At 45.7% G+C, this 14431-nt stretch overlaps 1 protein-coding gene across 1 annotated transcript in view; it reads left to right on the forward strand.

Moving 5' to 3' along the window:
- DNAH10 (dynein axonemal heavy chain 10) overlaps positions 1-11373 on the forward strand; it is a 116215-nt gene extending 104842 nt beyond the window's left edge. The window contains exons 46-53 of the mRNA XM_028480570.2: positions 453-605; positions 1869-2129; positions 3609-3781; positions 4850-4943; positions 5274-5441; positions 5981-6169; positions 10959-11130; positions 11237-11373. Coding sequence (XP_028336371.1) covers positions 453-605; positions 1869-2129; positions 3609-3781; positions 4850-4943; positions 5274-5441; positions 5981-6169; positions 10959-11130; positions 11237-11373 — 1347 coding nt within the window. The remainder of the gene's footprint in view (positions 1-452; positions 606-1868; positions 2130-3608; positions 3782-4849; positions 4944-5273; positions 5442-5980; positions 6170-10958; positions 11131-11236) is intronic.
- Positions 11374-14431: the final 3058 nt, after the last annotated feature.

The raw sequence follows: 14431 nt of genomic DNA on the forward strand, positions 1-14431 counted from the left end.
GGAACGGCTGGGCCCGTGAGCCATGGCCGCTGAGCCTGCGCGTCCGGAGCCCGTGCTCCGCAACGGGAGAGGCCACAACAGTGAGAGGCCCGCGTACTGCAAAAAATAAATAAATAAATAAAAAATCATCTTTCAGATGAGAAAAACGAGGCTCTGAAAGGTTAAGTGATGGTTCTGAGGTCACCTGGTTAGAACTGTGTGGAGCCAAGCCCCCCACCAGTCCACATTGTCACACCTGGCAACCAGTTATTGCTTCATACAACCTGCCAAAGGGAAAGAGGAATTCTTGCTGTAGCGCTAAAAAGTAGAAGTTCAGACTCACGTCGGGTTATAAAAGAGTTAGTTCAGATACCAACAAATTTGCAAAGTAGATGCTAGCTTACGATCAGACATTCCCTGCAGGTACCGTGAAAAAAAAGACCACTTTTTGGAATAATCTCTTTCTGTTTCAGATTGTGTTAATGGTCAGTTTCTCCTCCCGCACCACGTCCATGGATATCCAAAGAAATTTAGAAGCCAACGTGGAAAAACGAACCAAAGACACATACGGCCCACCCATGGGGAAGCGCCTCCTGGTGTTTATGGATGACATGAACATGCCAAAGGTTGGTGGGGTTAACGGCGGGGGCGGGGCAGTGTGCTGTGTGTGTGTGGAGTGGGTGAGTGTGAGAACGCCTGTCTTTATTCTGCACAGTGTCTGCAGGGCCCAGGTTACGAGGAGCCAGCTTAAGGGACAGCGTGATAGGAAGTGTCTTCTTAACCAGAGAGACCCTTTCCTTAGATTGTGTTCCGTAGTTTCTCAAAGGAGGGAAGTAGGTAGCAAGGCAGCCTCTGAGCTATATTCAGCGTATGTTTGAGCGAGAGATTTCCAAATGAGCTGTACTTCGGGTAGTAATGCTGCTCTCAGCCCCATTTACATGGGAAGCATGAGGGCAGGCACTTCCTCAGGATTCCTCTGGATTTACCAAGGAAAGCGAACTTTAACGTGCACAATGGGTGTGTTTCTGGGGCCAGAGCCTGAGAGGTGCAAAGTTTTCTTAGCACTGGGATTTAGATTTATATCTTTTCTGCAGAACCATTTTTTCCCTGAAAAATCTATCTTCCAGTTGGACTGTTTGCAAAGCCAGTATCCATCCATGCATCCATCCATGCACCCTTGCACCCATCCATGCATCCATCCATGCATCCATGCACCCACCCATGCATCCATGCACCTGTGCCTCATCCATGCACCCATCCACGCATCCATCCATGCATGCATCCGTGCATCCATCCATGCACTCATGCATCTGTGCATCCTTGCATGCACCCATGCGTGCACCCATCCACGCACCCATGCTTGCATCCATCCATGCATCCGTGCATCCATCCATGCATCCATCCATGCACCCATCCATGCATCCATCCATGCATCCATGCATCTGTGCACCCATCCATGCACCCGTGCATCCATGCATCCATGCATCTGTGCACCCATCCATGCACCCGTGCATGCACCCATCCATCTTTGCATCTATCTATCTTTGCATCCAGCCATCCATCCACACACTTGTTTTTCCATCCATCCATCCAACTGATATATTTATTGAGCACCTCCTATGGGACTGGTGATGTTAAGTGATGAGCAAAACGTATATAGTTCCTGCCCTCAGGGAGCTTACAGTCTAGATAGGGACACAGATTTTTTTTTAAATTACAAATAAATATATAGAACTGCAAACTTTGAGAAGCCCAATGAAACTCAAACCGGAGTGCTCCGAGAGAGTGAGAGGAGAGATGAGATTTAGTTTAGATGGTCAGCAAAGACGTTGCTGAGTTCTGCTTTATGATACCACTGTTCTTCCTTTTCTTTAAAAAAAAAAATCAAGGTGGACGAATATGGCACACAGCAGCCGATTGCCCTGCTGAAACTGCTGTTGGAAAAAGGCTACCTGTACGACCGGGGGAAAGAGCTGAACTGTAAAAGCATCCGAGACTTTGGCTTTATTGCTGCGATGGGGAAAGCGGGGGGAGGCCGCAACGAAGTCGACCCGAGATTTATTTCACTCTTCAGTGTCTTCAACATTCCATTTCCTTCAGAGGAGTCTTTGCACTTAATTTATTCCTCCATCCTCAAAGGCCATACCTCGGTAATTTGATTTTAATTAGAAGTCTAAACCGGAGGGCCATGTGTTGGGTAGAAATGTGGTAGCAGTGTGTGCATCTGGCACAGCAAACACAATGCCTACAGCCCACGGTGCTTCTAGGGGACTGTGAACATGTTTTCATTTCTTTCAAAGCCAGAAGAAAGGAATCAATATAATTCAGCCTGGATTATATTCATCTTTCTACCAAGGCAGTCATAATATATATGTAAGATAATATCTTTAATTATAATTAAATAAAATAATGTATAAATATAGTTTTATTTCTAGAAATAACATGTAATATATTTATATAATATATATAATAATATAAAGAATATAATATATATACTAAGATATATAAATAATGTATCTTTATGGAGGAAGGGACCCACGAAGGCATAAGTGCCTGGGGCCCATGGAAGTTGTGATGTGGCCCTGAGTTACATAGGCCATCCTGAGTGACAGCAGTGAACCAACTAGAGGACTTGGGCTCTGGGGTCAGTCCCCACTCTGCTCCTTGGGCAAGTCCCTTGGGAGCTCCTAGCCCCCATCCTCCTCCGGGACAGGGAGATAATTCTGGTACTCACCTCACTTAGGCTTTGGGAGAATGAAAGGAGAAAATGCATGTAAAGTGTGTGGCACACTGCCCAGCACACGTCCGATACTCACTAGATACTAGTTATTGCTGTTATCGTTGTGATTTATGTGACCCCCATAAATGGAACCCGTTCATTTAAATAATGACCTTCTGATCCTGGCATTTGCCTTCTAAAGCAGGCTTGCACAGTTAAAGTCTTCAAGGGCCAGGCAGGAAACATAAAGGTGTGGGATCAGCGGTCACCTGGCATGTTCATGCCCTACGTTAAGCCATTCACTTCCAAAACAGTGAGGTCTGTGCTAGTCAAATCACCCTCAGACTGAGGGCTGGTTTGGGGCTTTGGTTTCATATCACGTTGACCTGTCAGTTAATGTGAAAATCTAGGGAAACAAAAGCAGATCAGATGATTAGTTTCTCTGGTTCTTTAATTGTTTTCTTACCTCCTCTCAAAAAATTATGGTAAAACTCATGCAACATAAGATTAGCTATTAAAACCATTTTAAAGTATACAGTTCAGTGGCATTTCGTACATTCACAATGTTGTACAACTATCACCACTGTCTAGTTCCAGAATATTTTTATCACCCCAAAAGCAGTTATTCCATCCTATCCTATAGCCCCCGGCAACCACTGATCTGCATTCTGTCTCTATGGATTTTCCTATTCTGGAAATTTCCCATTAATGGAATCATACAGTATGTGGTCTTCTGTGTTTGGTTTCTTTCACTGAATATCATGTTTTCAAGGTTCATCCATCAGTGTAGCAGGTGTCAGTGCTTCACTCTTTTTTATGGCCCAATCATATTCCATGATATGGATGGACCACATTTTGCTTATCCATTCATCCACTGATAGACACTTGGGGGGGTCTTTTCATTCTGTAGGTGTTTCATGAGAGCATTGTGGCTGTAAGTGACAAGCTGACATCCTGCACTTTGGCACTTTACAAAAACATTGTTCAGGATCTACTGCCCACCCCATCCAAGTTCCACTACATCTTTAACCTTCGAGATCTCTCGCGGATTTTTAACGGTCTTGTCCTCACTAACCCAGAACGGTGAGTTTGTTTTCTCTCACTGAAATGTGTCCCATCAGAACGATGGGTTTTCTTATTCTTATTAAGACAGAGGAGCTATCAAGGAATGTGGTGTGAATTCATGTATCAGTTAATTACCCAGTGTCTTTTTGTTTACATTAAACGAGGAACAGAGTCAAATGCTTGGTTAAGACCTGATGCCTCTTGAACCCTTGAGTTGAAGGCAGGTGGAGCCAGGAGAGGCAGGTGTGTGGCCGTGTGGACAGGTGTGTTCAACCCCGCGGTAGGACGGCCGTGACAACCATTTGTTCTCAGTTCTAAAGGTGAAATTGGCCCGCGTGGAGCCTTTCCTTCATACACCTGAATTGTTGCCAGTTGCTAACTGGTTCTATTATCAATATATGTGTCTTTGGGAGAAGTTAAGCACGGAGGACAGAAGGGGTTTATTTAAGTCTGGGTCTAGAAATTGACTCATGAAAGCTAGACGTATCTGTGTATTTACATTAACGTAAACTTTCATCTATGTAGATTTGCAGGGATGCTCCAATTTCGTGGATTCATGTTACGAATCCACAAAATATTGAAAAATGAATTAGGAACTTTCCCCGTACCCACACTGACTCTTGGGTCCCCCTGAAAGGTTTCAGAATGGCAGTTCCAGAGAGAGCAGCTCTAGGTATTTAGGGTGGAGTGAGAGCTCTTTGTCACAAACCAGAAAAAGACCCAGAATTGGGGTCAGATGGAGTTGGTTCTTAGAAAAAGGAGCTGCCAGTGGCTCTGCTGCTTATTTTAAATTAATAAATTCCAGCAAGTAGGAGTCCTGTCAGGTTCTCAGGTCATTTACGTCACTTAGAGACAACGTTCTTTTTCTTCCCTGCAGTAGGATAAGTTATGAATGACAACGTTATGGTCTTTACACTTAAATTGTTAGCTTGCATTAAATTTCAATTAATGTGAAACCAGGGGGGAAAAAAGACTATGGGAGTGTTGTCCTTTTCTGCACCCTGTGTACCCATCTGAAAATAGTAGCATTCAGCCTGCTCTTCTCTAGATAACTTTGTGGCTGGTTTTGCCCCTTCCATCCTGTAGGTTCCAGACGGTGACCCAGATGGTGAGAGTCTGGAGGAACGAGTGTCTGAGAGTCTTCCACGACCGGTTAATCAATGAAACAGACAAGCAACTGGTCAGTACATTGAATATGTACCAGCAAATGCAAAAAAACCCTCTAACCACAAAATTCTTCTCTGGGTGAAAAGAAAAAGTACAAATCAAAAAAAACCCAATGTATTTTTTTTCAATGTATTTTTTGTATGGGGCACTGCAGAACAAATAGAGACTAATAATGAAAGTCAACAGGTAAAGGAGGGTGGATTCTTAAGTACCTTGCAGCCAATGGGGAAAAAAATCGAATGCAAATTACTTCATATGATCCTAGCATACACTCTTTTTCTGACAAGTCTTAACACGTCTATGGTGTTGAGTTTGGCTTCCTGAAGTGGTCTTGTATTGTCAGGTCGAAGAGCACATAGGCAACTTGGTCACGGTACATTTCAGCGATGACGTGGAGGTGGTGATGAGGGACCCCATCCTGTTTGGAGACTTCCGGATGGCTCTGCATGAAGAGGAAATGCGCATTTATGAAGACATTCAGGACTATGAAGCGGCCAAGGCTTTGTTCCAGGTGCGGACAGGGCTCAGCTCTTCCGGGAGCGCGTTGCATGGGTGCCCAGGAGGTGGAGCTAGGAAGAACACCCATGCGTCTGTCTCTAGGTTCAGGATGTGGGCTTGTGTCTGATCCAGTGGTGTCCATGTCCAGGGGTGCATGGGAATGGTCTGATGAATTTGTTCAACACACAGACCCCTGGGGCCCATCTTTGTGCGTTTCCCTTCATCAAGCCCATGAAGGGTGCCAGGGTTCCGATGCACAGCCAGCTTTGGCAACCACTCATCTGACCCCCTAATATTCATCTTCATCTTAATTCACAAGTCGAGCCTTGTAACTAGCATTGGCTTGCTGCTGGCCAGTCACAGACCAGCAGATCGAAATCTTGATCATAAAAGCTAGTCTCTTAAACCTGAATGATTGAATAATTTCAACAATTACAGACATTCAGAAAAATCTCTCCTCTGTTCTTAATCCCTCTGGCACAAAAGGAGAGAATCACTGGCTCTTAAAAGCCAGTGATTCTTAAAGAAAAATTTTCTTTTTCTAAAATTCAGGAAATTCTTGAAGAGTATAATGAAAGCAACACCAAAATGAGCTTGGTTCTCTTTGACGATGCTTTGGAGCACCTGACCCGTGTGCACCGCATCATTCGACTGGACCGTGGCCATGCCCTGCTGGTCGGGGTCGGGGGCTCCGGGAAGCAGTCTCTGGCCAGGCTGGCCGCCTTCACAGCTGGCTATGAGGTGAGCCGAGTTCCCCTCCCACCCCCCAGAAATGGGTTTGGTATGCCAATTTCCACAGTTAGTAGTTCCTGCAAATATTTGAGCTATCTATAACAGATCATAACACGATGTTTTCATAAAGTGTTTTTCTTGGGGGGGGTTGATATTATTTTAACTGAATATCTGAAGCATCTAACTATTGTATTGTATTTGGAATGAAGAATATGTCAAATCAAGTTCGAAAGTCAAATACGAGCAAATCCTGTGACCTGTGACTGTGCTCGTGTAGAGGAGGGGTTGCCCTAAACCTCCATGGACCCAGTGTTGGGGGTCGGCAATGTATCAGCACAACCAGCATGCACGGTTCTGGGACATTCTTAGAATCTTTAAAAAAAAAAAGTTTTATTGAGATACATTTCACAGACCATACAATTCATCCACTTAAGGTGTACAATTCAATAGTTTTATAAAAATACTTTCAGAAGGTTGCGAAACCATTACCACATTCAATTTTAGAATACTTTCTTCATCCCAAGAAGAAATCCCAAGCCCTTTAGCTATTGCCCTCTATCTTCCTGTCCTTCCAACGCCCCCCAGCCCTAAGAAACCACTAATCTACTTTCTGTCTCTCTCGACTTCCCTATTCTGGATTTTCATACAAATAGAATCAGAGCATGTGGTCTTTTGTGACAGCTTCTTGCGCTTAGCATAATGTTTTCAAGCTTCATCCATGTATCAGTGCTTCATTCCGTTTTGTGGCTGAATCACGTTCCCTGTGTGGTAGACCACGTTTCGTTTATCCATTCATCTATTGACAGTCATTGGGTTACTTCCACCTTTTGGCTATTATGAACTACACTGCTCTAAGCATTCATGTACAAGATTCTGTGTGGACATATGTTTTCATTTCTCTTGGGTGGATACCTAAGAGCAGAGTTGCTGGGTCATAACGGCAATTCTCTGTTGACTCATTTGAGAAACTGCCAGATTGTTTTCCAAAAGGGCCTCACCATTTTATATCCCCCCAGCACTGTATGAAGGGTCCTGATTCTCCACACCGTCCTTAGGCTCTTACAGATAGTCCTGCAGTGCCCACAGGTTAACTCTCCAGCCTGGCCCATCACCATGGAGACGTGCACCGTGCAATGAGAATCAATTTTGGAGAGGCGTCGTCTCCACAACTCACCCTCCCACACTGTCCTTAGTTCTCTGGTATCCGATCCTGTTCATTACTAGGGTCTTGCATTATCCTCAGTGTCTCTGTTTTTGCTGAAAACTAGCCCCAGGTGCCTTGACCGCCCCCCCCCCCCCCCCCCGGCTCTTCCTGGGCAGAACAGGGTCGTTATTCAGCCTCAGTCATTACCAGGCACTCAGCTAGCCCTGATGCCTACCCTGGATCCCTGTGATCCATCCTCTCGGAGGGGATACGTCTTGTTGGGTTTCCGCAGTCCTTCTACTAGCATTAGAAGGTGTTCTTTTGTACAAACTGTCTTATTTGTCTTCTCATGTCTTCTGGAATCAGATTGAACTCAGCATCATTATCATCATCACAGAGTGATCACTGTTGTTATGGGATCGCTGGTCTCTATATACACGTAATATGTCCTCATTACAGCTATTCGGAAAATGCAGAAACATCTAAAGAAAATAAAGATCACCTGTAATCTCATCACCTAAGGATTACCACTGTTGGTTCCTAGTAACATTTTGGTGCACATCCTTCCAGAATTTTCCTATGAGTCTACAAATATATTCACTTATTACTAGCAATGGGTTAATGTTATATGTAACTTTTTCTTAAGAGGGTCTGGTAAAATTTTATTTTCAAATTATATTTTTCAGAGTATAAAAATAAAATATACCTTTTCCATTTAACATGTCAACATCCCTTGTCATTTGACATCTTTCAGAATCCAAATTTGATGAATGTGTAGTACAATATTTTAATTAAAAATTCTTGTTTACGTGGACATTTAGAAATATTACAATTTTGCAATATTATATAATTAACATTTATATGGAACTTTTGTAATCTGTTTTTTTCCATTTAACTCTAGATCATTGACATCTTTTAAAGTCAATAGCTATATATTTGCATTTTCCTTTGAAACACTTCACAATGTTCCCTGTGTAGATATGCCACACATAAGCCTCTCTGTTGGTGGACATTTAGCCTTTTCCTTGTTTTGTTATTATAAACAGTGTAGTGATGAACATTCTTGTTCTTTGCACACCGATCAGTTTTTTCCATGCAAACATTTTCTTTTGAAATTGGGAAATTGGAGGGTTTAAGGGTATATGTTTTTTAAAGACTTTTGATCCGTGGCACCAGATTTCACATTAGAAAGGTTGGACCTGAATTCATGGTGGAGTTTGCTTCCTTGAATCAGGAGTAAAAAGGGCCTAGGGAATTCCCTGGCGGTCCAGTGGTTAGGACTCAGTGCTTTCACTGCTGGGGCGTGGGTTTGATCCCTGGTCAGGGAACTAAGATCCCACAAGCCTCGCGGTGTGGTTAAAAAAAAAAAAAAAAAAAAAGCCTGGAGATGGAGGACCAGAGGAGAAGCAAAGGATTTTAAATTTTATCCATAACTTTGTTAAAAATAGTTTTGAAACAAGTATGACTTTTGGGTTTTTAGCAAATGTTAAAGATGGGTGGGGGGTACAGTGTCATTCTATTATTCACTGTATTTGGTTTATTTTTTAAAATGTCTTCATTAACAACCAGTCAGTCCCACGACAAAGGATTAAACTGATTTATGCTACCAGCAATGTCCTTTTCTCCCTACTCTGCCAATACCAGGTATTGTCATTCTGATAGCTGCCAGGGTTATAGGTGAAAACTGTTATAGTTCAAATGAGAATTTATTTCTTTAATTAATAGTGCAGTTTGAATATCTTTTTATACGTTCATTAGATATTTGTCTTTTCCCTTTCGTGAGTTGCCTCTTTATATGCTTATTGATTTGTGAGAACTCTTTATATAGAAGAGCAGTCACGGTTAATTCAATGAATCTAGCTTGCAGTATTTCACAAATATTAACCTTTTGTTGAAAGTATTTCTAAACTAACTTGGTTGATGTACCTTTAAAGTTAGATAAAATATGTAATCAAAATCATCCATTATTCAAATGTAATTGTTTTACTATTGTTTCCTACATTTTTCTGTAGGATATAATGTTACCCTCTGGGCAAGTTGACTTTTCTGTTGATTATTCCAGGTAAAACTGATGCATTTTTGGGACTTCCCTGGTGGTCCAGTGGTTAAGACTCTGCGCTTCCACTGCAGGGGGCACAGGTTCGATCCCTGGTTGGGGAACTAAAGTCCCACATGCCATGGTGCACGGCCAAAAAAACAAAACCAATAACAAAACAAACAAACAAAAATGGTTGCATTTTCCTTTGAGGTAGTGCTTGTGCATCTTGGGCTCGAAGAATGGCGGAGAGGATGTCGGAGGGAAGAGGAGGAGGAGTGGGATATGTTGGGCCGTCCCTGTGTCCTAGGAAGTGGAGGGGCAGTTGGGTAGGGGGACCAGAGAGAGCGGTTCATGCCAGGGGTGCCGGGACCTGTTGAGGGGGCAGAGTGAAAGCTACACTCGGGGAGGATAAACGGGGTCTGCAGGTGGCAGGTAGAACTGGAGACCTGATTATATGTGGCTGAAGGGCTTCCATGTTGCCCTGAGTTTGTGCCTGTGACCGTGTGAGAGGGTGTGCGGGTGTCCACGTGTGTGTAACCATGTGTGAATGTGTGTGAGGGACTTTGAGTGTGAAAGTGGGTGAGCAACTGTGTGTGTGCCCACGAACATGGAAGTGTGTCGACTGAGTGCATGTTTGAGAGTGACTGTGTGTGGGTGTGAGAGTGTGTGAGTGGCTGTGTGTGAGCATGTGTGAGTACCTGTGAGTGTGAAAGAGGCTGTGTGTGTGTGTGTGTGTGTGTGAGAGAGAGAGAGAGACTAGAGGTAGAGGGGAGGGAGGAAATGAGGGATCTTTCTGTTTCCATAAATCTGAGCTTTTTCTAAACCGTTGGTCGCAGTTAAACTTCTACACATGTGAGCCGGAGGACATGCTTGAACAGGAAAGGCTTGGCTTACATTTGTGTCCTTATTTCCATTTTTATCTATTTTGTGTGTAATAGGATTTTTGAATTTAAGATTTTTTATATAGCTTCTTATTCGTTTTTTTTTACACATCTTCCCCCAATTTATCTCATTTTCAGTGAGTTCACACGGCGACTGTACCCACACCCATTTCCTCTGTTCCTTGGCTCATCCTCTGCCTTCCCTCCCTCCCAGTAACTCAAATGACTCTTTGGTTTTTTTGGCCGCCCCATGTGTCTTGTGGGATCTTAGGTCCCCAACCAGGGATGGAACCCGGGGTCCAGGGCAGTGGAAGCGCCAGGTCCTAACCACTGGACCGCCAGGGAATTCCCATCAAGTGACTCATTTTAATGACTGAGGGTGTCCTTTGCATTACCCCCACCCCTCTTTTTGCAGCCATAGTCATAATCCGTCTGGACAGGCAGGCCTTGTTCCCTGCATAAGCTCTCACCTCGCACACGTGTGTGCCCGCACAGAACGTCCACCGTGGTTTGTTTGACAAAAAAGGGATGTCAGTTTTCTGTGTCCTGCATTTCTCACTCAACCGTCTTTTGTGAGAATGGCCCAGGTCATCCAGATTTGCTGTCGCTGGTCCCTCTTTGATGGTGGCTCAGCCCGAGCTGCGCTGCCTGGGGCTGTCCTCTCCCTCTGCGCTTACCTGGAGACCCTCCCTCGGGCCGCTGGTCTCACGGGGATGCTGTGCTCCGCATCGGCAGGTGTTTGAGATCCTTCTGAGCCGCGGCTACTCTGAGAACAATTTCCGGGAAGATCTGAAGAACCTTTACCTGAAGCTTGGCATCGAGAACAAGATGATGATCTTCCTGTTCACGGACGCCCACGTGGCCGAGGAGGGTTTCCTGGAGCTCGTCAACAACGTGCTCACCTCAGGTAACAGGGCGCTGGTCTCGCACGGGGTGTGCTGGTCTCCGCTGCTCAGCTTTCGGCGGAGGCCGTCCGATAAGCGTTACCTTTTTAAAGCACCTCCTACCTGCAGAGGAGGCATCATTCAGGGTCTCACAGGTGGGCAGGCGCATCCCAGGCCGAGGGTACAGTGTGTACGGCGGGGGCACGGTGAGCTGGGGGACGGGATGCGAAGCAGGTGAAGGGGCCACACTGCGCAGGGCCTTGTGAGCCATTTAAAGAAGATTAGATTTTATTCTGGGTGCAGTGCTGTGGTACAGATTTACATTTTTATTTACTTTTTATTTTTTATTTTACTTTTGGCCGTGCTGCATGGCATGTGGGATCTTAGTTCCCCGACCAGGGATTGAACCCACGCCCCCTGCCTTGGAAGCGTGGAGTCTTAACCACTGGACCGCCAGGGAAGTCCCCAGATTTCCAGTTTTAAAAGAGCCCTCTGGCTGCCCTGTGGGAACTAGATTAGAGATGCATTGGACCCCGAGAGGGCAGCCAGCTTGGAGCTGCTGCCCAGGTGCAGGTGAGACATGACGGAGACTTGGACGAGGGTGGGGCTGTGGGAACGGAGAGAACTGGTGGATTCTCGAGATATTTTGGAGGTAGAGCCAATGGGACTTGGATGGACCGGACGAGGTGAGGAAGAGAGTGTCGAGCACGGTTCTCGAGTTCCTGGCTTGAGTGAGTGATGAGTGGTTCCGTTTACCAGGAAGGGAAGACCAGGTCGGGCCTGTGTCATGTGGGGCTTGTGGAGTCCGCTGCACCTACGGGCTGTTAGATAGTGTGTTTGTTTTCGAGGGCTGCTGTAACAGAGTACCACAAGAGGGGTGGCTTAGACAGCAAACGTCTATTGTCTCACGGTTCTGGAGGCCAGGAGTCCGAGATCAGGGCGTCGGCAGGGCTGGTTCCTTCTAAGGGCTTTGGGGGAGAATCTGTCCCACGCTTCTCTCCCGGCTTCTGGTAGTTTGCTGCCAATCTTTGACATTCTTTGCCTCGTGGAGGCATCACCCCGATCTCTGTCTTCGTGTTCTCTTGTTGTTCTCCCTGTGTCTTTCTCTTTGTCCAAATATCCGCCTTTTAGAAGGACACCAGTCGTATTGGATTAGGACCTACCTTAATGACTTCATTTTAACTTGATTACTTCTGTAAAGACCCCATTTCCAAGGATGGATGAGTCTGATGGTCAGAAGAAGGGCCTCGGGTGGAGATGTCAGTTTCAGAGTCACTGGCCTGTAGTTCGTAAAACCTTGGGATGGATGGAATCCACCCCGGGGGAGAGTGTGAGAAGCAAAGCAAGTCCAGGACTGAATGCAAAGAGGAAGAATGAACCAGAGCAAGAGAACGCAGAGGAGAACCAGGAGCAGGTTCCTCTTTATATCTTGCAGTCCACATGGCTGTGATTTATTACGGCAACAGGGCAACAGCACGGTCGGCAAAGGGAAAGGCACGTGGGGTAAAGTCTGGGGGAACCAGGCACAGGCTTCCAGAGCCCCCTCCCTGGGGTGTCGCACAGGATACACTCAGTCCCCCAGCGAGGAGTTGTGACAACGCGTGTGAAGTATCCTCAACCAGGGACACCCAGTAGAGACTCAGCACTCAGACTGTTCACTGGGGGCTGGTCAGGTAGGCACCTTCTGCCTGGCACATACCAAATTCCAGATGAGGGAAAGCAGGTGGTCAGCATAAACTGCAGTTTGTACAAACAGCTTAGGCCTGGTGAGCCCCTCTGATTGGTGAATGGTGGTAGGAGCCCTTGTGGAGTCTAAGTTCCCAGGAGCCAGCCAAGGGCCAACACTGTAAGCAGACTTTTGTAAGGGGAGCAGCCTCGGACCTGCTGTGTTAGCTCTTTCCTCAGGGAACCCATCTGATATTTAATAAAAATGTTTTGTACTAATTTGAAATGGTACAAATAGTGAACAACAAAAAACCAAAAACCCGACAAAAACCCCAAAGCCCAACTAGCCAGAATCTGGCTGTTTCTCGTCCTGAGGGGGCTCTCCCCTGCCCGTCTCCATGTATTTAGTTATTCCATAACTCTCATCAGGTCTAAACCTTGGAGTGTGTCGACTCTTAGCCTCTCCCACATTTGCGAATGCTTTTTTGTCTCTAAAGCCTGTCCCTTCCCTTGTGTTCCCTTTACCATCTAAGCCAGACCCTCGTCGTGTCTGACCTTGGCTTTTTTGCAGACATCTCCATATTGCTCTTCCTCCTAAGATACCACTCTCTGTGCATTGCACTTGTGTTTTCTTTGCTCCGGGTCTCCGTGGACTGACTTCTCCTGTCTCTGCAGCCTGGCCGCCTTTCTCTTCTCATTTTCCAGGTGTACTCTTTGCATCCTGCCTCTGCATCTTGCCCATGCCTGGCACACTCTCTCTCTGTCTCTTTATCAGCCTTCATGGTTGCAAGTGACAGGAGCTCAACCCAAAGAAGCTTATGTAAAATTAGGGAGAAAGGAAGGAGATGGTATTGATTCTTGGAACTGAAAAAGTCCAGGTTGGATTCAGGTGCTCAAATGAGATCATCAGGAACTGGTCTCTCCCTCGCTCTCGGCTTTACTGTTTTTCTTTTATTTGCGTTCTTGGGTTTTCCCAAAGTAGTTTTTTAAAATGGCACTAGAAGCTGCAGACTTGCATCCTCCTTTCTTAGCCCAGTGAATGAGCGTTTCCCTTTCCCAGGACTTGTGACCAAAGTGCCTGGCAGGGCTCTCATTGGCTGGCTCAGATCACATGCCCATCCCTGAGCCAATGACTTTGGCCGGGGTCATGCAGGGTTCTGATTGGTCAGGCCTGGGGTAGTGTCATGACTACCCAAAACCACATCCAGACTTAGAATGGATGAGAAGTGATTCTCCAGAGGAAAAGAGAGACCTATGACAAGAAAGGGGGGAATGCATGGGGGCTGGGGGCAAAAACAACAGAACTCCACTTTCAAGTCCAGCACCAAGGAAACTTTCCCCCCAGTTTTAGCTCTAGTGCCTTGCAGGGTCACCCACCTCCAAGAAGCCTCCTCGACGGTGCCAGTTTCCTGTCTCCTGAATGCCTTGGGCACCTGCTGTCTAGGCTATTGATGTGGCATTTAGCACACGTGTCCTTGGGTTGGCAGCGGACTTTTCATACATGGGTTACAAACTTGTAATCCGGGATGTAATCGTCAGCCCTGTTCTCTATGTGTAAACCCCACTGCAGGGCTCGGGGTGTATTTTCTATGAAGACTGAGTAGGGTCCGATGGGTCCATTTAATAGTATCCCAAAGGATCGAGGGCAAGTAGCTCTGA

The sequence above is a fragment of the Physeter macrocephalus genome, chromosome 19 (genome assembly GCF_002837175.3).
Source record: "Physeter macrocephalus isolate SW-GA chromosome 19, ASM283717v5, whole genome shotgun sequence".
NCBI lineage: Eukaryota > Metazoa > Chordata > Mammalia > Artiodactyla > Physeteridae > Physeter > Physeter macrocephalus.